This window comes from Aspergillus lentulus (genome assembly GCF_001445615.1).
Source record: "Aspergillus lentulus DNA, contig: Alt16, strain: IFM 54703, whole genome shotgun sequence".
Lineage (NCBI taxonomy): Eukaryota > Fungi > Ascomycota > Eurotiomycetes > Eurotiales > Aspergillaceae > Aspergillus > Aspergillus lentulus.
In genome coordinates, this window is record NW_028322113.1 from 45,671 (window position 1) to 69,710 (window position 24,040).

General features: G+C 50.1%; 7 protein-coding genes across 7 annotated transcripts; 4 read left to right on the top strand and 3 right to left on the bottom strand.

Annotated features, from left to right (window-relative positions):
• Positions 1-1,834: 1,834 nt before the first annotated feature.
• On the bottom strand, positions 1,835-2,305 carry ALT_7497 (DUF427 domain-containing protein; the record flags this gene model as incomplete). Its single annotated transcript, XM_033564100.1, has 4 exons — positions 1,835-1,866; positions 1,916-1,996; positions 2,052-2,157; positions 2,225-2,305. 4 exons carry the CDS (start codon positions 2,303-2,305, stop codon positions 1,835-1,837), a joined length of 300 nt encoding a protein of 99 aa, XP_033419991.1.
• Positions 2,306-3,099: 794 nt separating this feature from the next.
• On the top strand, positions 3,100-7,425 carry ALT_7498 (MFS transporter; the record flags this gene model as incomplete). Its single annotated transcript, XM_033564099.2, has 5 exons — positions 3,100-3,330; positions 3,408-3,649; positions 3,713-4,552; positions 4,611-4,787; positions 6,303-7,425. The coding sequence occupies 5 exons, from the start codon at positions 3,100-3,102 to the stop codon at positions 7,423-7,425; spliced, it is 2,613 nt and encodes an 870-aa protein (XP_033419990.2).
• A 356-nt stretch (positions 7,426-7,781) lies between these two features.
• On the bottom strand, positions 7,782-9,344 carry ALT_7499 (MCT family MFS transporter; the record flags this gene model as incomplete). Its single annotated transcript, XM_033564097.2, has 4 exons — positions 7,782-8,199; positions 8,261-8,624; positions 8,686-9,059; positions 9,127-9,344. The coding sequence occupies 4 exons, from the start codon at positions 9,342-9,344 to the stop codon at positions 7,782-7,784; spliced, it is 1,374 nt and encodes a 457-aa protein (XP_033419988.2).
• Positions 9,345-10,022: 678 nt separating this feature from the next.
• Positions 10,023-11,594, top strand: ALT_7500 (6-hydroxynicotinate 3-monooxygenase; the record flags this gene model as incomplete). The annotated part of the gene is made up of 6 exons (XM_033564096.1): positions 10,023-10,103; positions 10,175-10,767; positions 10,833-10,897; positions 10,954-11,032; positions 11,083-11,192; positions 11,251-11,594. The coding sequence occupies 6 exons, from the start codon at positions 10,023-10,025 to the stop codon at positions 11,592-11,594; spliced, it is 1,272 nt and encodes a 423-aa protein (XP_033419987.1).
• Positions 11,595-12,023: 429 nt separating this feature from the next.
• On the bottom strand, positions 12,024-13,504 carry ALT_7501 (sterigmatocystin 8-O-methyltransferase; the record flags this gene model as incomplete). Its single annotated transcript, XM_033564095.2, has 4 exons — positions 12,024-12,192; positions 12,245-12,594; positions 12,644-13,156; positions 13,217-13,504. 4 exons carry the CDS (start codon positions 13,502-13,504, stop codon positions 12,024-12,026), a joined length of 1,320 nt encoding a protein of 439 aa, XP_033419986.1.
• Positions 13,505-13,873: 369 nt separating this feature from the next.
• On the top strand, positions 13,874-15,628 carry ALT_7502 (cytochrome P450; the record flags this gene model as incomplete). The annotated part of the gene is made up of 5 exons (XM_033564094.2): positions 13,874-14,098; positions 14,158-14,289; positions 14,347-14,506; positions 14,560-15,162; positions 15,219-15,628. The coding sequence occupies 5 exons, from the start codon at positions 13,874-13,876 to the stop codon at positions 15,626-15,628; spliced, it is 1,530 nt and encodes a 509-aa protein (XP_033419985.1).
• Positions 15,629-16,709: 1,081 nt separating this feature from the next.
• ALT_7503 (type I polyketide synthase) lies at positions 16,710-23,691 on the top strand (the record flags this gene model as incomplete). The annotated part of the gene is made up of 12 exons (XM_033564093.2): positions 16,710-16,958; positions 17,025-17,038; positions 17,093-18,044; positions 18,103-18,456; positions 18,519-19,097; positions 19,155-19,178; positions 19,236-19,354; positions 19,405-19,489; positions 19,551-20,732; positions 20,787-21,167; positions 21,235-23,583; positions 23,641-23,691. The coding sequence occupies 12 exons, from the start codon at positions 16,710-16,712 to the stop codon at positions 23,689-23,691; spliced, it is 6,339 nt and encodes a 2,112-aa protein (XP_033419984.2).
• Positions 23,692-24,040: the final 349 nt, after the last annotated feature.

A 24,040-nucleotide genomic window follows, 5' to 3' on the forward strand; every position in this document is an offset into this window, starting at 1 on the left:
GGGTTGGATAAGGGTTGGCCCTAATCCAACCCACATGGATATGGGTTGAACCTGCCTTATCCACATGGATATGGGTTAAACCAATGGCCCACGGGTATAGCCTCTTAGAAACTGATAGGCTTATCTAACTAGATCTTGGCCTAGATAGGGAGATATTTTTATATACATAGATAGGGAATAGTTATATCTATCTATATATAAGATAAATATCAGATCTACTAAGAAAGGCTAGAGTTATAGTAGTTTTAGATTTTAGAGCATACTAATTAGGATAGTGAGGATAAGATATATATCTCCGGAGTCCGCACCCCCTTTCAACCTAAGCTTAAGGGCACCCCTACTCCCTATATAAGTCTATTTTAGCTAATCTAATAGGTAATATATAGTATTTATATAACCTGCTATTATATTACATATAAAATATATAGATATCTTAGTAGTGAGACTAGAATATTAGAAAAAGAGGTGGAAATCTGAATACTAGAGGTCACCTGACTAGATAGTATAGATATTAATATTATCCACAGTTGAAACCCTGTGGATATAAGGGGTGGGTGAGATACTCAATGGTTTACCCATAATCTCTGTGGATTGGATTAGACATGCTGTGGATCAACCCATATCCACCCCACAGCCAGTCTAGACTGAGCTAGAACAGCGACCATATCTGGGCTTGAGACAATTAATCCCTTATCTAGGGCTTCTGGTTGATATCCCCTTCAACTTTCTGAAGTGCTTAGTGGAATGCGCTTCGCCAACAGTAAGAACTTACCACCACTGGGAAAGTGATAGGATGTCTAACCGCCGTTGCAGGAAATAAACCATTATCTGGATATACCTATGATGTTTGGTCGGGTTGATTCGCGAATGAACCTGCGCATGTTGATGCCATTTCTGGGCTATTCTACTTCTTCAAGAATCATCAGTATTGCAAATTCCTGCTTAAGTACCCGGAGCTCCACAAGCATCTTGCAAACTTCATTGCTCAATTCAAGGACAATCACTATTTTTCTACCTTCCACGGTCGAACCAACTCAAGGGATATTATAGAGCGTATTAACGGTCTGCCCTTGGTTCTCATATTTACAGAGATGGAGGACACCCAGTCTCCTACGGCCGATCTTTGGGACTACGATTAGGGCCTCTATTAGGTTTTAGGGGGTCACTTGACTCACTTCCATCCGTACTATATATTAAAGCTTACTATGTTAGGTATAGCTGAAGAGCATATGAGAAATTATCTTAGTACCTATACTCTGTTATATAGGTAGAGCTGTAGAGGGGTTTATTAGCCTAGTTAATAGGTCTACTCCATATATAAGTAGCCTATCAAGTGCACAACTTGCACTACTTATGGTTCCAATTCACAAGATGTAGTAGTGATTATCTTTTGGCCTGCCTTATAGTCTAACAAAAATCTACTTAGATCTAGTAGCATTCTCCTAGTAATCACAATCTCCATAGATGTAGCCAGTATTCCACTTCCCTCATCTTAGTACACAATGCATTACGACCCATTGGAAGTGAATGCTTTAGGTCACAATCTGCTAGCTATAAGTAAAGACTCTGAATTCTGCACTATTTATTATATTTATAGCTACTCAGCAGGCTTCATATTTACAACAGAAGGATGTGATTTCAGAGTGACATTCACTGTTGGTACCACTACATGCAGCTACAGTCATTTTAGTCGCATTCCATAGCTAATATTATGAGCTCCAGTAGAATATGTGGCAATCTCAAATTCTTTGGTTGTATACATTTGCAGCCTTACTCTGCGCTCAGATAGTGGGCTTCTGAACGTCAAGAGGCGACACCCCACGGCATTTGAACACTATTCCTCCACGATGTCCACTTTGTCCTTGTCTGTCCATTATTGGTAGGATGCACAGCGGTTAGAGTTCGAGAATCTTACAGAATGCAATGTAGTCTTTGATGTTCTTTGCTGCGTCGTACGGCTCCTTGTAGTACCAGGCAGCATTTTCAATGGTTTTACCTGCACAAGATTAGAGGGTTGCAAGGGAAACCTGAAATCCGGGATAATAGCCTACCATCTACAGCCACGTTCCAGTACGAAGCATAGCCCTTCCATGAGCAAAAAGTGGACAAATCCGAGTGCTGGAGGAGGCTCTGATCTTTGATCGCCAACGGTGGGAACTGTGCATCGTGAGCGTGGACCGAAGCAAAATCCTACAACAGTAAATAATAATCAAGGGCGATATACATAGATGTTTCCTTCGACTGTTTCCCAGGTCTCTGTCTCAGCTATAACATGGTCGCCGACCTTGGCGAGGGCCCGAGGCATGTTTCTAGTCTGATTGGAATAAGCTGCGTAATAAAATACTGCATGTACTTCTAGTGCAGTAATCATAAAGAGGGAGAATCCGATGTATATAAATATATATATAGGCCGATATGTCTTCAACTCTTGCGCTCTACGGAGAGTTATTTCAGTTCAGTTAGATCCATGCATATCTGACCTAGCGGGGAAAGAGAGATTAGCAATCGGCATGACCGCGCACACCACTTGCGGGCTTGATGATACCAGCTGGTGTTAATGGTCTGTGTTTCTGTTCCCTAACCCCCCGATAGAGCCGCATGTTCCGATGCTATTCTGAATAGGGCAGGCTGCGGACTATTTCAGATGCCTCTGCTTCCTAAACCTCCGACGGAGGAGCGGCGAGCCCACGCTTTCCCGGATGGAAGTGGCGTCAGTACCAAGGCACCGACGTGTAAGGTCTTAATTATGGAAGCAACTGGAGATGGAAAGGGGAATTAGGAGAAGCAAAATGTATGGATAAGATTTTCCCGTGAGATGTGTTACCGCACTCATAGCTCAGCTTGTAGAGACTTGACGCCATTTTCACAGAGCACTTCCTCCGTAGGACTGCCACCAGAAGGCACCTTTTTGATGACGTGCTAAAAGTACGACTCAGAGATGCTACTGTCAGTTTGGGTTTGGGTCGCGGGGTATTTAAGTGATGGTCGCCTATCGGAAAGGGGAATGGTGGTTACCACATACCATCAAGGCTCTTGCACATTGTCTTGCAGTATTTGCCGAAGACAACAAGCATCTTCAGATCAATTGCAAGAGAAGCCATGTTGCAGATTATCAGCACCCAGCAAGTAAGCGTGGCGAAGCGGGTCAATAGTCATAATGATGAGGGAGAGAGCTCTGGTTTCTACGACGACGTTTTTGATACGTCCGTGATTGATCCGGCCCTGACCCGGAAGATGGCTATTGTCAATGGAACCATTGACAAGATTGGAATGACCCCCTTTCAATGGAAGCTGTTTTTCCTCAATGGATTTGGATACGCCGTGGACTCGGTGAGTAGTTGTGACAATATTCCAGATTCCAGAGACACCGAACCACGTTTGGTATTAATGCGACCTGCGTGGCCCAGCTCCTGATCGTCTGCCAGTCCATCGCGCAGCCTGCGATAGTAAAGGAATATGGAAATCCCAACAAACACGTCGCTGGAATCTCTCTTGGATCCCAGATCGGATTGCTGGTTGGCGCAGCCTTTTGGGGGTTATCGGCCGACATTATTGGACGTCGATTTGCCTTCAACGCCTCTCTGTTTCTCGCTGCCATTTTCGTGGCGATCGCAGGAGGCATGCCAGGATACATCCCCTTTGCAGCATTGTGAGTGCAACTGTATTGTCGGCAACTTGTCTCCATCAGGCTCTGACCGGCTGTCCTTGCTAGAGTTGCCCTATACTCCACAGCTGTGGGGGGGAATTACATTCTCGACTCTACTAGCCTGCTTGAATTTCTCCCCAGTGGGCATTCCTGGCTAGTTACATTCATGTCCATCTGGTGGGCTGTGGGCTACACCATCGCAGGGCTCCTATCCTGGGCATTCATGAGCAATTACAGTTGCCCGGCGAACACAACACCCGCTACATGCTCCCAAAGTGAGAATATGGGCTGGCGATATCTGCACTTTACCTGTGGGGGGCTCGTTCTGATCTTGAGCATCCTCCGTCTTTTTATAGTTCGGATGGTGCAAACTCCCAAGTGGCTGATCGCCCAGAACCGTGATGAGGAGGTGGTCCGGCTCCTGGCTGCTCTCGCCGAGAAGTATAATCGGCCATTTGACCTCACGCTGGAGGATCTGCGTAAGGAGGGTCATGTCGTCCATACAGAAAAATCGGTCTGGTCCTCTCTTCGCATCTCACAGCATTTTCTGGGACTTTTCCGCACCCGTCAGCTAGCTTGGTCGTATACGGTAATCATCCTCAATTGGCTCGTCATTGGAATGGTCAGCCCTCTCTACCACGTGTTTCTGCCTTACTATCTTCAATCTCAGGGTCGGAAGGTTGGCGGCGACTCCACCTATATTACGTGGAGAAACTATGCTATCAATCAAGTTTCGGGGCTGGCGGGACCCATCTTTGCTGCCATTTTGGTGGAAAGCAAATTTCTGGGACGTAGGGGCACTATGGCGCTGGGCGCCCTACTGACTATGGTGCTGCAGTTTGGATACACACAGATCCGAACTCCTGCGCAGAACGTGGGCGTCTCCGCTGCAATCTCAGCGGCCTCGTACGTTTCCTCCCTGAACGCTTCCAAGGTACCTTGTGCTGACAGGCTCCGGGTGTAGAAACATGTACTACGGCACGATCTATGCCTACACGCCCGAAATCCTCCCTTCCGCTCATCGAGCCACAGGGTATGCCCTCTGCGTCGTCTTGAACCGAGTGGGAGGCATCATGGGCGTGCTCGTTGGCAGCTATGCTAACATTGAAACGACCGCCCCACTCTTCGTCTGTGCTGCACTGTATGCGTTGCTGATTCTCTTGAGTCTCCTCCTTCCATTTGAGAGTCGCGGAAAGAGGATCCAATAGGGAACGAATCAAGCCCCAGGTCTGTTCTGAGGAAAGGACACGCTGCGCATCGCGCAAGATACGGGCCAAATGGGGAACGACGTGCCGCATAATGTAAAAAGGCATTGTTTTTTGGAGTTCGTATTGACTGATAACAGCTACCAAATTCAGCCAGCATAACCGGAGCTCGGAGGAATACGTCCTTATCGGAATTTCAATATATCCACGCGATAGGTCTAGACTCTCGAGATGGTAATCTCCCGGCAAGACTTCTCCGGTCACTAGGCGAAGCCAGGAGGCAGATCGCCATATCACTAGGGCGTCTGAAAATGAAAAGTGCCCGGTGGTCGGCGGGTTATCAAGCACTGATTGGGAGCTCCCAATTTTACCTTCGTCTTTCTTAGTCCTTTCTCAAAGTCAATATAAAGTTTCTGGTGGGGCTCCACGTCCCAATGATGTGGTATACATAAGCATCCTGTGAGATAAAGCTATGATGCTATAAGGTGGGAGATCACCACCTTCCCCAATTCCGTCGTTGCTTGGACTTCGCGTATGGCTGTGTGTCTTGCCTTTATCTCTCGTGGCAAGACGCATTAAGAGCCTCTCTTAACTCTCTAAGTATCACAGACGTGGGAGTCAGACGGCTGATCCAAAAACGCACGATAAGCCTCTCGTACCTCTTCACCTATTCGTTTGGTCAGTGAAAACAAGCGAACAACTATGCAACTGGCCAATACATGGTAAGACTGGTGCGCGACCCTTGTGTTCATGCGTCTGTAACAATGTGCAATACGAGGGCGTCGGGCCCCCGTATTGGACAATTTCAGATTCTGCAATTTATACTCGTATTGACTAGTTATGGTCCGGGAATGGCGTGACCGTGGCTGCCATTATTAGATTTCTTACTGTATCCCTGCGCAATTATCGCTGCCCGGGGTTGTCACAATGGCGCTTGGTGAAAGTCTTTGAGGAGACTTCACCTTCTTGTTATCTTAATTGAAGACGACAGCAATCTGCCCCTATAAAGGAGTGGCTGCAATGCTCCGTACATTATCACCTTGAATAAGTCTGGAACCTCGGCCCTCGTATCAAGGGCCCTTGCTCCCGCAATTAAGCATCGGGGATCGCCCTACGGGACAACAGCTTCCAAACTCTGTTGGAGGTTCTTCAGTCCCTTCAGCATCTTCGCACCAATGTGAACTGGGAGTGGCTTGCTTAGGCGATCACGACAGTTTCCGCACCGTATTGCAGAGTCAAGCTCAGGGTCTAAGAAGTGTGCATAAAAGCACGGGCAACTGGAGCTAGAAGAAGTTTCTGTTGAGGACGCTCCACATTCTCTTTCTCGAATAAATGCCTAGGATGGGTACACAAAAACGGGCTCTGCGGGCCTCATGCGATAAGTGCCACCAAGCAAAAGTGAAATGCGTTCCCACCGCCGTAGGGTGTCAGCGCTGCCTGGACTTAAATAGTCCGTGTGTCCACAGTCCCCCGGGACGATCGGGTCGAGCCCCCGCAGCAAGCAGGGAGTCGGGGGTACGTGCTGCACGCATCCTCACCCCTCCGCAAAGCAACCCTTCACGCGCCCCCAGCGAACCCAACGCGTCCACAACGAGTGCCAATACCTGTGGCTCCGGCGATGACGATCGGCATTCCCGGGTTCCGTCGTCAGTGGCGGACTTTTCTAACGACTCTGTGCTGATCATCGATGATGATGCTCGCCAGATGGAGCCCATTGATGCGATGCTGTCGGACTGGTTTTCCATGCCAGGAGCCGCCTCCAGTCCACTGTACAGCAGTGATCAGACCGCTGCACTGTCCGAATTCACAGCACGTCTTCCATCAGCGTTTGCGATGACCAGTCCGAATCCCACGGCTATTTCTGATTTTGCCGCGGGCGAGCCTTTGACACATTCTGCAGTGACAGCGCACTCCCTGGTCCCCTCCCATCCCAAAGACCTCGTCAGTACCGAGGGACAAGGTTCGATGTGTGCTTGTTTCCAGACCATCGTTCGCGCACTTGAAAAGATCCAACAGGCCAACATGCAGCTGTTCAGTCTGGATGTTGCCCTGAGCCAGAATAAGGAAGCACTGATCCGTATCTGCAATGCCCTGGAATGCGTCTCCCCTCATGACAGTACCACTCGCCTTTTGATATTGGTTCTTCTTCGCAAGGCTCTCCTTCTATACCACCTACTTTATCAATCGAGGCTGCGCGATCGAAGAGACATGAACCGGAAAGGCGCCAGTCCCATTACCTCTCCGCCCCCCTGGTCGTCCTTTGACACGAACATTACTTCAGCGAACCAGCAGCATAACCCCCTCTTTCCCTCCGAACACAATGACGTTCCGACTGGCCCAGGAGCGACGACGGCCAAGCTTACCTTGGGCTCATATCAGTTGGATCATGCGGATGAGAGCTCTCTAGCGAAGCAGATTCTGCTCCTGGATGTAAATAAAGTCCCGCGGCTACTCGAGAGACTGGACCGGCGAGCCTGCGGACTCGACGAGGCGGATGGACTGGACTTGTACAACATGATGCGAAGTGCACTGATAGCCGAGTTCCGAGCTATTATGACACAGGTGGAAAGATAGGGTCGAAGATCAATACCGGCTGGCGTTTGCTTGTGATACAGGCTTTGAGCAATAGCTCGCAATTCGTACCATTCAGTAAAGCTCCCGTAGATATCCAAAGACACACGCATGCGCTACGAGTTCTTTGGTTTGCTTTTCCTCTTTTCATTTCTAAAGCTCGTTATTCTCTCCTGGGTTTGGTAAATTGGTTGACTCTTCTACTTGGGAATTAATACGATGAATAGTGGAGTATCTATTGATGATCTCGGTGATGAGGATGACCCTATACATCCCCCCTAGATGCCTTCTCATCGCCATGACAAAACCGACTGAATAATGTTAGGGTCTTCCTGCCATTTTAAAGCGCCCGTTTTATTCTAGACCTTTTCAAGTTTTGCACCTTTCTTAATCACCCTGGTAGCACTCATGAGACCACCACACACCAAAAGGGCGATTCCGGTAAACACAAGTGTACCAGTATAATCAAGACTCCCCTCAATTCCCGTTCTATCATGACTGCTCTGGCGGGACAGGATGGCACCCGCAATGGGAGATCCGATCAACACTCCCAATGAACCGATGGTCAACGCCATACCCACTCGAACGCCGATTTGGTTCAGACTTGGACTTAAGGCGACCAGAACCGCTGGCGGCAATGCCATTAAACCACCAGAGAAAAATGAATACATGATGGATGTAGCGATCAGATTGCCGAGGTGATGGACCGAAATCCAGCAGAGAACGACGATGCCAGAGATATATGCACAGGGAACAATGACATTCAGGTTGCCGAGCCTAGTTTTACGCTCCGGTTAGTTGCTACTCCCGCGATGTGCGAAACACTTATGGAACTTACTGGTCTGCCAGGGCATTAGGGAGGAGCCGGCCAACCATTCCTGCAGCGTTCATGATACTCAGAATGTAGAACGACAACTCCGAGTCCACGCCAATGTCGGCGGCGTAGCTTTCGGCGTAAAAGAATGGAATAAAAAAGGCCATAAAGCCCAAGGCTAATCCCACGACGAAAGTGGTATATGCAGGGTCCCGAAAAGCCGCAAATTCAACCACTGGGCCGGACTTTCGTGGAGGGAGTCGAGGTCTTAGGAGGGAGATTCCAAGTAGCAGAGTAGCTAACATAATGAAGGCCATAGTGCGCACAGCCCAGGGGAAGCCCACGGTGACAATCAGTCGACGAATGACTACTGGGAAGATAATTCCACCTAGCACACCACTTGTTAGCGACGCAGGCACCTGTGGGGTTGATGGAATATACAAGCTTACCCACGCTGCTACCGCTGGCTGCGATCCCTGTTGCCAGTCCTCGTCGAGTCGAAAAGTAGGTGCCAACCACAGAGATACCTGGAGTGAAAAGGCATCCAGATCCCAAGCCTAGACACAATCCCTGGGCTAGAAAAATCTGATAATACTTGGTTGCAAGCGAAGTCATCATCATCCCAAAGACGGAAAGGAAGATTCCCAGCCCTGCGACGGGATAGAAGTGACCTGCATCGAACGCCCGTCCACAGAAGACTCCCACAAAAAGCAGCAAAAATCCTTGAATCGAGCCAATCCAGGAGATCGATGACGGGCTGGAAGTCGGGAGAAGCGTGCTTGCATAGTACGTTTGGAAGATGCCGAAGGAATTTGCCATTCCCCTGGTGCAGTGCGCATTGGTTAGCTGGCATATTTTGAAAAAACAAACAAATGCACCAGGAACCTTACCAAGTGTTTAGAACAAACAGAAATCCTCCAAGCACCTGCAGCCAGGCTTCAAGTCCCCCGTTTGGAGGGGGAGGCGGCGCTTGAGGACCTGAGGGAACAGGCGCTGAACCAGGAGTCTCTTTCTCCATGTCTACATCGGAGGAAATGTTGCTACTGTGCACTGTTTTGTTGACCTTGGGTAATGACAACTCCTGCTCTTCCGTTGTGGAGGAACTCATCTTTGTGACTGAGCGGACAACAAAATTACTCTGAATCTGTTCTCACAAGAGCCACTAGTATGTTCTTTGAGAGATGTCCAAAAGCCTGCTATATTTAAAGAACAGCTCCTCAACGTAGATCAAGATTTCGGCTGGTCTACGGCGCCTGCGCTCCAATGTCTCGGGTCCAGGGGACTTGAGGATCTGCATGCTAGAATCCACTCTCGACGGAAGATCAACTCCATATACGGTCTTCACTGGACAATTGTGCCTATTACCCATTATGACCAACTCTAACTCGCAATACACCCAACGGGATTATTCTTATCGAATGGCGAATATGATGCAAGTGTTGAATTGCGTGTTGCTCTGATTTCTTAACCCACCGAGACGCTGATGCAAGAGCAGGGTTTATACGAAGCCACAGAAACCGTCCAATTCCCCCAGCGGGTTAGCTCCTACGGCGGCCAGGTCATTATCGGCTCCAAAATATTAATGAGTCCAATCGGCGAGATTTAAGACATACATGGGCCAGGACCCTTGAGCCAGCGCTACTGCTCGGACATAACATCGCTGTCCGCAGGTTATTAGAGCGTCTGCGCAGATCAAGCGCAAGAAACAAGAAACACTTGTGTGAAGAGCCCAGATTATTGCTCTCTCATTTATCTGTTCACCTCTGTCACTCACTTGATCGGGGCCATGAAAGTGATTGTCGTTGGAGGTGGCATCGGCGGGTTGGCGGCCGCGATTGGCCTCCGCCGTGCTGGTCATGAAGTCAAGGTGAGAAGCAGACGGATGCGAACTGCCTCTGCAAAGAAACAAAAATCAATGACCATCGACGAGAGTCCTAGATTTTTGAACGCTCGTCCTTTCTCCGAGAGGTCGGTGCGGCTATTCACGTCTGTCCCAATGCCTCGCGGATCCTCCTCCAGTGGGGATTCGACGCCGAACTAGCTCGCATGGTGACGGTGCGCCGCTCGGTGGTAGCGTCAGGTAGCTCGCTCAAGCCACTAGTCGAAGTCGATTGCTCGAAGTTTATCCAGACTTACGTTGCACCCTGGTTCCTGGCGCACCGTGTTGATCTCCACTCGGAGCTACGACGATTGGCAACAATCGAGGGGGCCCCAGGATCGCCCGTGGACATCTGCTTGCGGTCCGAAGTGGTAGCCTACGATGCCGAAAGGGGATCTGTTGCCCTTGCTGACGGGTCGATTCACCATGCGGACCTGATTGTCGCCGCGGACGGCGTTCATACCAGCGCTATCCATGAGATAATTGGCCATGCAACACCGGCGGTCCCGACAGGATCAGCAGCATTCAGGTTCCTGATCCCAACAGGGCTGCTGAGTGAGGATCCCCAGACAGCGCCGCTTCTGGAGGATGGCCTGATGAGAATCTTTGTCGCGGATGATCACCGTCGTCTGGTTTGGTACCCATGTGCAAAGTGAGGCCAATCCCTCTGCTTCTCGTAGTGTCGTATCACGCACTCATCATGAGTTCTTTCTGTAGTAATACCGTTCAGAATTTTGTCGGCATCCATCCAGATCATCCGAAGGATGGTTCTGAGAAAGAAGGTCAGCTTTTACTCTTGCGAGTTTGAGGTTCGAGAGTACTCACGTTGCTGAGATAGACTGGGAGCGCGGAGCGGACATCGGTGATCTTCTCTCTGAGTATCACGACTTTCATCCCAGCATTATAGCCATTCTCAAGTCGGTTCACATGGACTTCAATTGTCGTTATCTGGCTAAGCTATAAAAAGGAAAGCAACAAGCATCAATCGCTGGCCACTGCTGTACCGAGATCCCATTCCAACCTGGACCCGAGGCCGCCTAGTGCTGATTGGCGATGCAGCACATCCTATGCTTCCCCGTATGATCTCCAGGTCCGTGTTCTAACTCTAGTTTCCGTCCTGACGCTCAGTCTCCAGATCAAGGCCAGGGAGGGGCGCAAGCTATTGAGGATGGCGGTGCTTTATGTGAAGTCTTCACGAATCTCTCCGACACTCCCAGTGATGAGGAGATCCGCTGCCGGCTCGCAATATTCGAGAAAATCCGACTCAACCGCGCATCAGCAATGCAGGTCTTCTCGAATGCAGGACAAGACGAATCCTGGAAGATTCGCGAACGTGCAAAGGAGTACATGCCGGAGGGAGTTGAGGTGCCCAGCTCGCCCCCGGAGTTCATGGCGCATAACTTCAGATATGATGTTCTGGAGGACTCCCGGCGCCAGCTGCAGTCGTTTTTCAAAAAAACACAAGCAGTCCAAGTTTGAAGTCAAGACGCGAGACAACTGCAAGTTGTGACGAGACAGTTCTATTTTTACGAACCTGATATCTAACTAGTTAGTTATTCAGAGTAGTAAACGAGTTAACAGCATCCTCAACTCAGTGACTATTATGAACCCGCTCTCTAATTTATCTAAAATTTTATTGAATACCTTTTATTGGACACCCCTACTTTGAAACATGGTATGCGAATATACCGCTTGGAGCATGCGACAAACGGCTTGAGCGAACATAATCCCCAAGACCAGGGTAACAACCATCTGTCGTGATAAATCACTTTAGTTTGATTTGAATGGGCTTGCGCACAAGCCACAGGCTCTCGCTCAAATGCATCGGCACTAAATAAAGCAAAGAAGAGAAATACACCAAACCAACTCGGTCCTTCTCCCTATTAATTGGATAATAAAGCGTATAAACTACCCTACAAGCACAGCCTCAACCACCGTACTAGCCGCTGCGTCCGGTCCGTTCCGCCAGACTTTTTTGATCTTCAGACGAGGGTCAGCTCGAGCCAGGAGACCTGCAAAGTCCTCTTCGGTGCGCTCCCGCGCATTGTGCAAGACCATCATTTGTATGTCGAGATACCTGTGGACAGTTAGCTTCTTGCCCGTCGGAATGAAAAACGTGACAAGCATACCGGACTAGCTTCTCATGTAACCCATGGAGTTGCTCTGGCGGCGGGATAACTGAGTCCGAGATGATCACACGGGAATCTGGCTTCATCCCGGGCACAAGATTCTGGAGGATCTTCACTGCATAATGATCGGGCCAGTCGTGGAGAATGTGCCGCAGATAAAAGACATCAACGCCGCTGCGTTTCTGAGGCTGGAACATGTCGTGGACCTCAAACTGCACCCGACCCTTCAAGGTAGACGGTAGAGATTCGGTCCCTGACAAAATTGCAGCCTCGAGATCCTGGACAACGAACGAGAGCTGCGGGTATCTCTCGGCCAAAGCCAGTGAAATGTGCCCATTACCGCCTCCGACCTGTCCCCAGTCAGTGTCTCCCAACGTAATCCCGTATTGGTAAACTCACATCAATGACCGTCGCGGCACCAAGGGAGTCCCAGGGGAATCCCTCAACAACCTGTTGTGCTGACCGGCCACCACTCTTGCTCAGACCGGCCATGCCACGATTAAAACGTTCGAAGCGTTCTGGATGCTTTGATAGGAAAGTGAACAACGGGTCGACCGTGTTAAACGCTATGTTAAACCCCGTTTCATTTGGCTCTTCTGACAAAGGGTATTTACGCAGAGCGTCAACTAGTCTTGAGGCGGCCGGAAAGGCTTCATGGGTGCAGTGGCCCAGGAACGCAGTCAACTCTGGGTTGATCACCATTCGTTGAGACACAACGGTATGAGCGACGTACCCCGGACGAGGTTCATAAAATATTCGGCGGAGAAAGAGAAGGCGCAGCACGCGCTCCAATTGACCCAGTGGGCAACCGCTGCTAATGGACAGCTCTTTGAAGGAGACGGAGGATTCGATGGGCACCTTGCGTGCGAGGTCGAATTCAATTACGACGGCCAAGGCGGTGATGTCGTGGTACTAGATACGTTCCATTTTATGTCAGCTACGATGTCTTGATCACCGTTAAAACAGACGTACGCCGTATGATAAGCTCTTTAGATAATTTTCTGGTCCAGACACGAGAATCTGGAGGTCCGTTGATGCTTGAATAAGGGAAGCTGCGGCATCAAGGGCCTCCTTTTGGTCCAGTTCGCTTTTACCGTCATTCGCTTTTGCCACTCCGTTACCATTGACAGGCCCATTGCTGGAGCTCTCAGCTACAAATGACGGAGCAGGAGCGGATACTGCCAGGTTATGGCGGGTGATCGTGAGCGCGGCGTTGGAGATGGTGGCCGCAAGGTCAAGCAAGACGGTGGGGTCTGACATGATGATTCGAAAGCGAGCAGAACGAATGCTTCATAGTCCCTTATCCCAAGCGGATGCCCGAAACCGAGGTATAATATATGAGTGCGGCATGTTGATCGTATCTCCGTCGGCGTTGGGCTGATCGTAAGGCGTCAAAACCTCCGAGAAGGTTTGATCCAACTCGGCGATGCCAAATAGCCAATAGTTTGCTTAGGCTCATACTAGATATGTAGTCCATGAATTTTGCATATAATTTACCTTGAATTATGAGATGTAGAGAAGCTTCATGCGAGAGTAAACAAAAAGGCATCAACAATTAGAGACGCCGTCAGCAGATCACCTAACGGCTCTGTCAAGCGAATTCGGAGCTGTCCGATTTGGAAAACAGAGATGGCTGTCCTTAACGAGCTGATTCTGCTTGGTCCTGGAAGTTTCCAGTGGGCTCTCCTCCTCGGAACTCTAGGCTTTGTCACTCTCTATTACACACTTGCCTTGAGCCCTAAACGCGCCAGATTGCCTGTCTATAGCACCCATTCGGGCTGGTTTGGAAGCTGGTATGACGCTCTGGACTATCTCCGAGACAGCCCTGGTGTTCTGAAAGCCGGGTACGAAGAGGTGAGAGATTCAATGCGCTGCTCCTCACACCTAGTCTGCCGAGCTGATCCAGAATCTAGTTCTCAAAACATGGCCGCTTCTACCAACTTCGGACTCCTGTCCGGTGGGTGATTGTCATCCCCCCAAAGTTCGTGGACGAGATACGAACAGCACCACCAACACATCTGAGCGCTAAGGAAGCAGCTAACGACGTGAGTTTAAGACTGGCCATTCAGAGAGTCAGATTGTTGCTAATAGTTCCATAATAGGTGCAACAGGCAGGATACACGGTTTCTCCCATCGTCGAAGCAAACAAGTTCCATTTCCGTATTATCAAGACCGACCTAACTCCAAGCCTAGAGCTTAAGATCAACGATCTACTGGATGAGATTAGTCTGGTATTCCAGCAGGAAATAGGAACTCCAGCCGGTAATCTTCCGACCGTCTCTTGCATTACACACCACTGATATGTTACTTTGCAGACTGGAAACCAGTTGTTATGGCTCGTACTGCTCATCGAATCGCGACACGTACGGCGAACAGACTTCTTGTGGGTGTACCACTGTGTCGCAATGAGGACTATCTTCAAATGTCCATCAGGTACACAATAGATGTGTTCGGCGGTGCAGATAAGCTGCGTGCCTGGCCAGACTTCCTCAAGTCGACGGTAACATACTTCGTCACCAATGTCAGGGAACGGCAGAAGGTAGCTCGCAAGCATCTCATACCGTATATCAAGGCTCGGCTGGAGGAGGTCGAGAAGCTACAACAAACATCCCCCAAAAGCAAACCGGTAGATTCGCTTCAGTGGGTCATTGATGCCGCGCCAAGTTACCAAGAACGTGACCCGGAGCGGCTGATGTATCGCTTGCTTCATCTGAACGTTGCGGCGGTACATACGACCAGCGTCACCTTTCTGAACTGCGTTTATGATCTCGCATTGCATACGGACATCCATTCGGAGCTGCGAGCAGAGATTGAAAGCGCCGTGCAAACGGATGGATGGACCGCTCGATCATTGAGCGCGATGCGCAAATTGGACAGCTTTATGCTAGAAAGTCAAAGATTGGCTCCTATCGCAAGTTGTACGTGTCCATCACACTGTGCCTAAAAGGGTAATTACTGAAGTCATAGCCTGCAGCCCAAATGACCCGAGCCGTCATCAAGGACTTCACATTCTCAGACGGCACCACTGTACCGAAAGGCTCATACGTCCTAGTCCCGATGCATGCCATGTATCTTGATGATACAATATATCCTGAAGCCTCGAAATTTGACGCTTTCCGATGGTCTCGTCTTCGAGAGCAGCCGGGGAACGAGAATCGATACCAGTTCGTGACCACGTCCCCGACACATATCAACTTCGGGCATGGGAAGGATGCCTGTCCCGGGCGTTTTTTTGCGGCCCAAGAAATCAAACTGCTCCTTGCTCACACTCTCTTGCACTATGAGGTCCGATTGGAAGATCCTACAGGTCTTCCCAAACCGACCTGGTATGACCGATCCCGTCAACCCAACCAGACGGCACGGGTGCTGTTTCGCGCGCGTTAGCAGGTGTATTTCACTCTACTGCTCTCAAGCCGTCAGTATAAACGAATATTTATATGAAGGTATCCGGTCAATGAATATATTCTTTAAGAGCAGCGATGATGTGGCAAGGGAAGTCTCTAATGTAATTCATAAACACTCGCGCAGATACTCAAATTAGTATTTGCGAGTATAATATGAGTCATCCACCGAGCTTCAGACCACCAGATGGGGGTTAGAGTCGCGTCTCCTGCGAAGCTAACAATACTCTCTCAGTGCTGTTTACATTAACCCCATTATTCAGCTAGAGACTAACACCCAATCCTAAAGTAACACAAGGGCTGTAGCTTTACAACAGCAACAGCAGCTGAATCGTAGGAGCGGCTATAATAAGTACCCCCTATGAAGCTGGGAAGCACAGGGTCCAAGCCCTCAGAGCATAGCAGTTTTCTAGTGTCAAATGAGTCACGGAAGCGGCAGATCCAAGGCGGGTGTGCCATTCTGTTGGGTATTATCCTCATGTTTTTGGCGCGAGTATTCACACATTCGCGCTGTCCTCGGATAGTTAGTCCAAGGTGAGCAGCGAAGCCCGTCTGGGATTGCTCAGCAGGACTCAGAAGTTTTCTTCCGCTGCAGGCGAACGGAAGTACATTAGGTTACGCGTGCAGAAACCCCCGGACACGAAGTAGATGATCTCCGAGCCATGTGGCTTTTGCAGCCATGTGTCTAACGCATGATCCTCCGAACCAATGACGGTGTTGTATCTCATTGCCCCTTAATCCTCCGGCGAATTGGGCGCATATGCGAGATTCACAGTGAGAGTCAGATTGCACTCTAGGTCGTTCCAAACCGCCGTGCGCCATCGGTGTCCCTCCGCGTATCGTGGACTGCCATGGAATTGAGAGTAAAGTTCCGAAGACGGTGATGGTTGAGACCAGCCAAGACAGTTTCTGCAAGAACGTGCAATATGCAGTATTGCAAATTGATATCAGCTGCCTTTGTATTAAGCCAGGCTTCCCCGCTGGCCGGTTATATCAAATACGCAGCCTCGAAAATATTACATGCTTCAACGCATGTTCCATTGAAGCTTTACACATTCGACACAATGCATCGCCCGCTCCAAGTTGAATGCCTGAATCTAGTTGTCTTGGGGGATCAGACGAACAATGTGTCCGCGTTGCTCAAGGAACTATTGCTTAGCGCGCCCTGTAGTGTCGCCCAGAGTGAGTTTATTCGCGACGCAAGCGAGGCGTTGCGAGCGCAGTCAGAACGACTTCGACCCTTCCAACGAGAACACCTCCCTGGCTTCCAAAGCATCCATGATTTAGCCAGGATCTACGAGAAGAGCAAGGGAGTATGCCATCCGTCAATCAGCAGTGCATTGGTATGCGTTACTCAGCTGCTGCAAATTTTTCGGTAGGAGTTCACCAATCCGTCAGTGCCCATTTGCTGTAACACGCCCTGATAACACATTCCGCACTATGCCAGATACTTTGAGGGGCGAGGTGGTCGCTCAGAGAATAACGAGCACATCGCAGTAGTCGGGTTGTGTACCGGATCGCTTGTTGCAGCGGCCTACGCTACATCAGCCTCACTGGATGACCTGAGGCTCTTAGCAGTGCCGACGGTCTCGATGGCGTTCCAAATGGGGCTGCAAGCAGCGACGGCAAGCAGCATGCTACATGAGCAGGGGAACCCTTTAGGCAGCTGGTCCATCGCCATCCCTAAAATGACCGAAGACGAGGCACTGTCAGCTCTGAAAAGATACGACGCTGGAGGGCATCTATCACTCCGCCACCGCTGTTTTGTGAGCGCGGTTGGGCTCAAGAGTGTAACCATCAGCGGTTCGCCCCCGGCTTTAGGTCGCTTCGCAGAGAGCTTAACGGCGTCACAGCCGTCCAGGAAGATCGTCTGGCTGCCGATTTTCGCGGGATACCACGCCTCCCATATACATACGGTACTGGACTTTCCTAGCTTCTTGTCGCGATGCGGCATCGACGCCGATCTTTTATGCAGCTTCAAGTCAATCAAGACACTTCTCTCCCCACTGACGGGTGAGCCGGTGGACTCCAATAGCGCTTTGGATCTGTTCAAAACAGTCGTCCATCACACGCTGCAGGCACCCCTACGGCTAGATTTAATTGTCGACCGTTGCGCATCTCTGATCCGGGAAAACACAATAGCATCCGTCAGAATTGATGCTGTCGGTCCAACTCCTGTGGCGGACAGTCTGGCAGCAGCGCTGCGTACTCGCACATCGGCGAGTGTTTCCACGCGGGAGTTAGTTGTATTAGAACCTGGCGTCGACCAGTATAAACCGTCTGCCGCCTTCGGTCAGGCTCCCTTGGCCATTGTGGGCATGTCAGGCCGGTTTCCAGGTGCCGAGAGCGCTGAAGCTCTCTGGAGCGTGCTGGAATCGGGTCTGGATCTACACCGAGTGGTAAGCGAGTGTAGCCATTTGTTTACAAAGTGGAATGGACTTCTAACAAATGCGATAGATTCCAAAGGATCGGTTTGACGTCGAAAAACATGTCGACCCTACCGGAAAAGCGAAGAACACCAGCTGGACTCCATACGGCTGCTTCATCGATCGACCGGGAGATTTCGATCCGAGATTCTTCAACATGTCGCCACGCGAAGCTCTTCAGACGGATCCGATGCAGCGTTTGGCCCTTGTTACTGCTTACGAGGCCCTGGAAATGTCTGGGTTTGTCCCTGACCGTACCCGTTCTACGGCTCTCAGCCGCGTTGGGACGTTTTACGGCCAAACAAGCGACGATTACAGAGATGTGAATGCAGCCCAAGACATTGGAACATATTTCATCACGGGTGGAATACGTGCTTTTGGCCCGGTTAGTATCTTACCCCTCCTCTCGAGTTCGAAATACGGATGTGGGTTGACATCGCTGCACAGGGCCGAATCAATTATTTCTTTAAATTCGGTGGCCCGAGCTATAGCATCGACACGGCCTGCTCATCGAGCCTTGCTGCCATCCAGCTCGCTTGCACAGCGTTGCGGAATGGTGAATGCGATACTGCTGTCGCAGGGGGCCTCAGTGTGCTCACCTCGCCCGACTTGTTTTCTGGACTAAGCCGTGGCCAGTTCCTCTCTAAGACAGGTTCATGCAAGACATTCGACGACGGAGCCGATGGGTACTGCCGCGGCGACGGCGTCGGCAGCATAGTGATAAAGAGGCTGACTGACGCAGAATTAGATCGGGATAACGTCCTGGCAGTCATCTTGGGGGCGGGGACAAATCACTCAGCGAATGCGATCAGCATCACGCACCCTCATGCGGAAACGCAGTCCAATTTATACCGCCAGGTCCTCGGGCAGTCAGGCGTTGATCCATTAGACGTCGGATATGTCGAAATGCACGGAACAGGCACGCAAGCTGGAGATGGTACAGAGATGCGCTCAGTTATGGAGGTTTTTGGATCCGAGCGCCCAAGTCGAGCTGAGGACAATCCTCTGTATGTCGGGGCAGTCAAGGTACGAGAAGTCCAACCTAGCTTCTAGCGCCCGAGTCCTGGTGACTGACCGATCTAGGCAAATATTGGACATGGTGAAGCTGTACGTCTTCCTCACCCATAGCGGCCATGGTATACAGTGGATTGATGAGATATACAGTCGTCCGGTGTGGCATCCTTGATCAAAGCCATTCTGATCTTCAAAAACTCTGCTATCCCTCCTCATATTGGTGTCAAGAACGCGATCAACCGCGGATTCCCTGATCTAAGCGCGCGAAAGTAAATGGTGTCGATACCCCCGAGTTGGAGCTGCAGCTGACCTAACTTAGTGTTCGAATTCCGTTGAAGATGACGCCATTCCAGAGTAAACCGGGGAAGAAGAGAAACATTCTTGTAAACAATTTTAGCGCAGCTGTTGGTTTTCCATCTGTCCAGACCATTGCGCTAATTATCGAGAGCTAACGAATTACCCAAGGGCGGCAACACGGCCCTCTTGATCCAAGAGGCGCCCACTCCAGTTGTCCAGCAGGGCATCGAACCTCGGCCACTCCATCCGGTCACGGTCTCAGGGCACACGAAAGCAGCGCTGTCGAATAATCTAGACAAACTCATTGCATATCTGTCTGCAAACCCGAACACGTCGCCCGTGGACCTATCCTACACGACTACTGCCCGTCGCAGGCATCACAGTTTCCGGGTTAGTGTCGCGGAGAGCTCCACCGAAAAATTGCGAATTGCTTTAGAGCAGAAGAAACACTCGGTCATATCCAGCCTCAGCACATCACCGGTTCCAAGGCCGGTTGTTTTCGTTTTCACTGGGCAAGGTGCCGCATACCCGGCCCTGGCTCGTGAGTTATACACGATGTCGTCTCAGTTCAGGGCAGATATCGACCATTTCGATGGCATTGCTCGCCAGCAAGGATTCCCTTCCTTTCTACCCATTGTTGATTGCACCGCGGTTGAACTAAACTTGCTTTCTCCCATACAGACACAAATCGGTCTGGTGTGCATCCAAGTAGCCTTGGCTCGTCTGTGGAATTCTCTGGGTATCAAACCAGACGCAGTAGTGGGCCATAGCTTGGGAGAATATGCCGCCCTTCAAGTTAGCGGAGTGCTATCCATAAGTGATGCTATCTACCTAGTGGGATACAGAGCTCGCCTGCTGGAGAGCAGGTGTAAGATGCATTCCCATGCCATGCTTGCAGTGGGAGACTCGACTTCCGTTCTGCAAGCCGTTCCGGCCGAAGTTACCGCACGAGTGGAAATCGCCTGTGTCAATAGCCCTCGTGAAACTGTCTTCTCGGGCGAAAAGGCCGCCATCGATGAGTTAGAGGCACACTTGACTGCGAAGAATATCCGGTCAACCAAGCTGCAAGTGCCCTACGCCTTTCATTCCGCACAAGTTGATCCAATTTTGCATGACCTTGAAGAGGTTGCAAAAGTTGTAAATATGGGAACACCACACTGTCCCTTCATTAGCTCTCTAAAAGGCCGGGTTTTGGGTCCTGGGGAAAAAATCGATCCTCAGTACCTGCGACAGCACTGTCGCCAAGCGGTCCAATTTTCAAGTGCGATGAGCAATGCCAGAGCAGTTGAGCTCGTTCAAGAGACAACCATTTTCATTGAGATTGGTCCTCATCCAATCTGCTCGGGAATGGTAAGATCCACTCTAGGAGATTCAACGCAGACACTCCCTACATTGAGACGTAAGGAGAATCCATGGAAAGTTATCGTTGGAAGCCTCGCTTCACTCCATGATATGGGGTTCAGCATTAACTGGTCCGAGTACCATCGGGATATCGAAGGGGCTTGTCGCCTGCTGACCCTCCCGGCTTATTCCTTCGAAAACAAGAACTACTGGATTGAATACCGAAATGATTGGACGCTGCGCAAAGGCGACCCGTGGCTGTCTGTCAGAAACGGCGACGAAGACAAGCCAGTGCTGAAGTTGTCAAGCTCTGTTCATCGCGTTGTAGAAGAGAACTACAAAGGAGAAAACGCGATCGCCGTGTTTGAAACGGATCTGTCAAGCCCAGAAATCCACGCCGCCATCAGTGGCCATCGCGTTAATGGTTCTGCTCTTTGTCCTTCTGTAAGTAGACTGCGAAGGACATGTATCTGTTTAACTTACACAAGCCTTGCTAATTCCTTGCTCGCAGTCCATGTACGCTGATGTGGCTTTGACCGTTGCTCGGCACATACAACAGAAGCCGGAATCTGGATTCTCCTCGTCCGGGCACAATATCACTGCGATGGAAGTTCAACAGCCGCTGATCGTCAAATCCTCAAGAGAAGAAGAAACAAGGGTATTGCGCGTATATGCGCGTGTCGATCGACATTCACAAACCATCAAAGTTGAGTACTTCTCAGCCACTCCTGGCCAAAAAGCGGAAACAAAAACGAAACACGCTACCTGCTGCATCGAATCTGGCTCGCCTGAGAAGTGGCTGCGGCGTTGGTCACACGATCTGTATCTGATCCAAGCCCGCATTGCCGCATTACAGAAGCTCACGGACTCTGGAGAGGTCAGCAAGATCACGAGTCGCTTGGCTTATCGACTTTTTGCGAGTTTGGTGGACTATGCGCCACATTACCAGCGGATGGACCAGGTCCTGCTTGCGAGCAGTTTGTTCGAGGCCACAGCAACAGTAAAGCTAGATGATCGTGGCGACGATGCGACTTTCGTCTATAGCCCCTATTGGATTGACGCTTTGCTGCATCTCTCCGGCTTCGTCATGAATGGAAATGACACTCTTAACTACAATGAAGCGGTCTATATCTCGCATGGGTGGGAGAGTCTGCGATTTGCCAAGCCTTTGAATCCGAAAGGCCATTACCAGGCATATGTGAGGATGCTTCCCAGGAATAAAACGATGGTTGGAGGAAATGTGTGGATTCTATGCGATGGAGAAGTCGTTGGTCTGGCAGAAGATCTCCGTTTCCAGCGAGTTCCCCGCACAGTCCTAGATAAGCTTCTACCTCCAGTTGGCGTCAAATGGACACCAGAGAGGCAATTGCCCAAAGCTTCTCCCCAGAAGCCTCTACCAAAGAGATCAGTCCCCTCGTCAGAGACTCAGTTGGCCACCAGATCCTCGCGACCAGGTACTTGCCTCGATATCATATCTGCCGAGCTCGGACTAGAAACGTCAGACATTTCTCCGCATGATCGACTATCTGATTTGGGGATTGATTCGTTGATGTCGCTGACCTTGGCCAGCAACCTTGCCGAACAATTTGGCATTACGATTTCCCACAGCGAATTGATGGACTGCCCTACAATTAGAGAGCTCCTGGCCATGCTGGACCAGAAGCAGGGTGGAACCACCAGTCCCCTGACCAACTCTTCCGTGGAGAAGGGCCAAGACAGTGGCAGCTCTTATCGGGCTTCAGATTCTTCGCAGTCGTCCGCGATGGTGGAGACTTTCACTCCTGATAGTATCATTTCAGATACTGCAGAGCTAGTCAGGTCCATCATTGCGGATGAAACCGGCATCCCCGCGGAGGATCTTGAATCCTCTGCAGATCTAAGCGCACTTGGGGTCGATTCCTTGATGAGCCTTGCAGTCCTTGCAAGACTCGGAGAGGTAGGGGTTGAGCTGCCAACGAACTTCTTTCTAGAGAACAATACAATGAATGAAGTGGTCAGAGCTCTACCCAGGGTATCGGGGTTTGCAACCCCGCAGTTGCAGGGCATTGAGAAAGTCGAAAAAGGAGACCAGAAACTGCACGCCACTAATTACAGCCAGACGGATGTCAGCTTCCGGGCCAGGGTTGTCCTCCTTCAGAAGCGCTCCAATCCCACGAGTACTGGCAACTTCTTTCTCTTTCCAGACGGCTCGGGGTCCCCATTCTCGTATGCGGCATTGGAGCCCATCAGCCCAGATTTTGACGTGTACGGACTCGTTTGCCCCTTTATCGACTCCCCCGATGACTATACTGGCAGCATTGAAGCAACAGTGAAAATCTATCTCTCGGCCATCAGAGACCAACAACCTCATGGGCCATACCATTTCGGAGGGTGGTCTGTCGGTGGCGTCTTGGCATATGAAGCATCAAGGCAGTTGATCGAGACCAGGCAGAAGGTTCAGTCACTGATCCTGATTGATGCCCCTTGCCCGGCCGTCCTTCCTCCGATGAGTTCATCTCTGATCGATTACTTGGCCTCAAAAGGAGTCTTCGGCCAATCCCATGGTACCTCTGCGCCCAAAGCTGGAGAGAAGCGGCAAAGTATCCTGAAGCACTTCGATGTTACGGTTGCCAGCCTGGCATTGTACAAGCCGAGGCCAATTATTTCACTCACAGACGCGCCAGAAACTTTAATCATTTGGGCCCGGGAGGGTGTCAATGGTGATCACAACGTTTCGCAGTCGTCAAATCCAACGGAATCCTGGATATTGGATAATAGAAGTGATTTCGGCCCTCACGGTTGGGAGACTGTACTACCAGTGCAGCGCATTTCCACGATTCCTGTTTCTGGAAACCATTTCACAATGATGGCTGGTCATAATGTAAGTGCCTCTTATATGTGGAGAGAAGACTTCAGTTTTGACATACATTTTCAACAGGCGGTGGCCGTGTCCAGCCATTTACAGACCTATTTCGCGGGCTTCGCATAGTATGGCGGCAGAGGTAACACTTCGGCTGGCCATGTTCACAGAGTAGTGAAGAGTGTTGGAATAACAGGACACTATTCTTGTCTTCACGTCAGCTATAATAGATGATACTGTCAAGATCGGTCCAGGGGGTGCATTAGTGGTGTAGTGAATTACTTTTTGTTATAATAAGCTAGTGAATGATATAGACTCTTAAACAATTCACTCTTGACTGTGTAAGTATGATAGCTGTCTAGAGCATATTATAATAACTTATTTAGTAAGCTGCTCCCAGCTCTCCCCATAGTCTCTGAGAACCACTTAATAGTGATCCAGATATCATCTCTGGAGGGGTTAATTCAAGACAGATTAT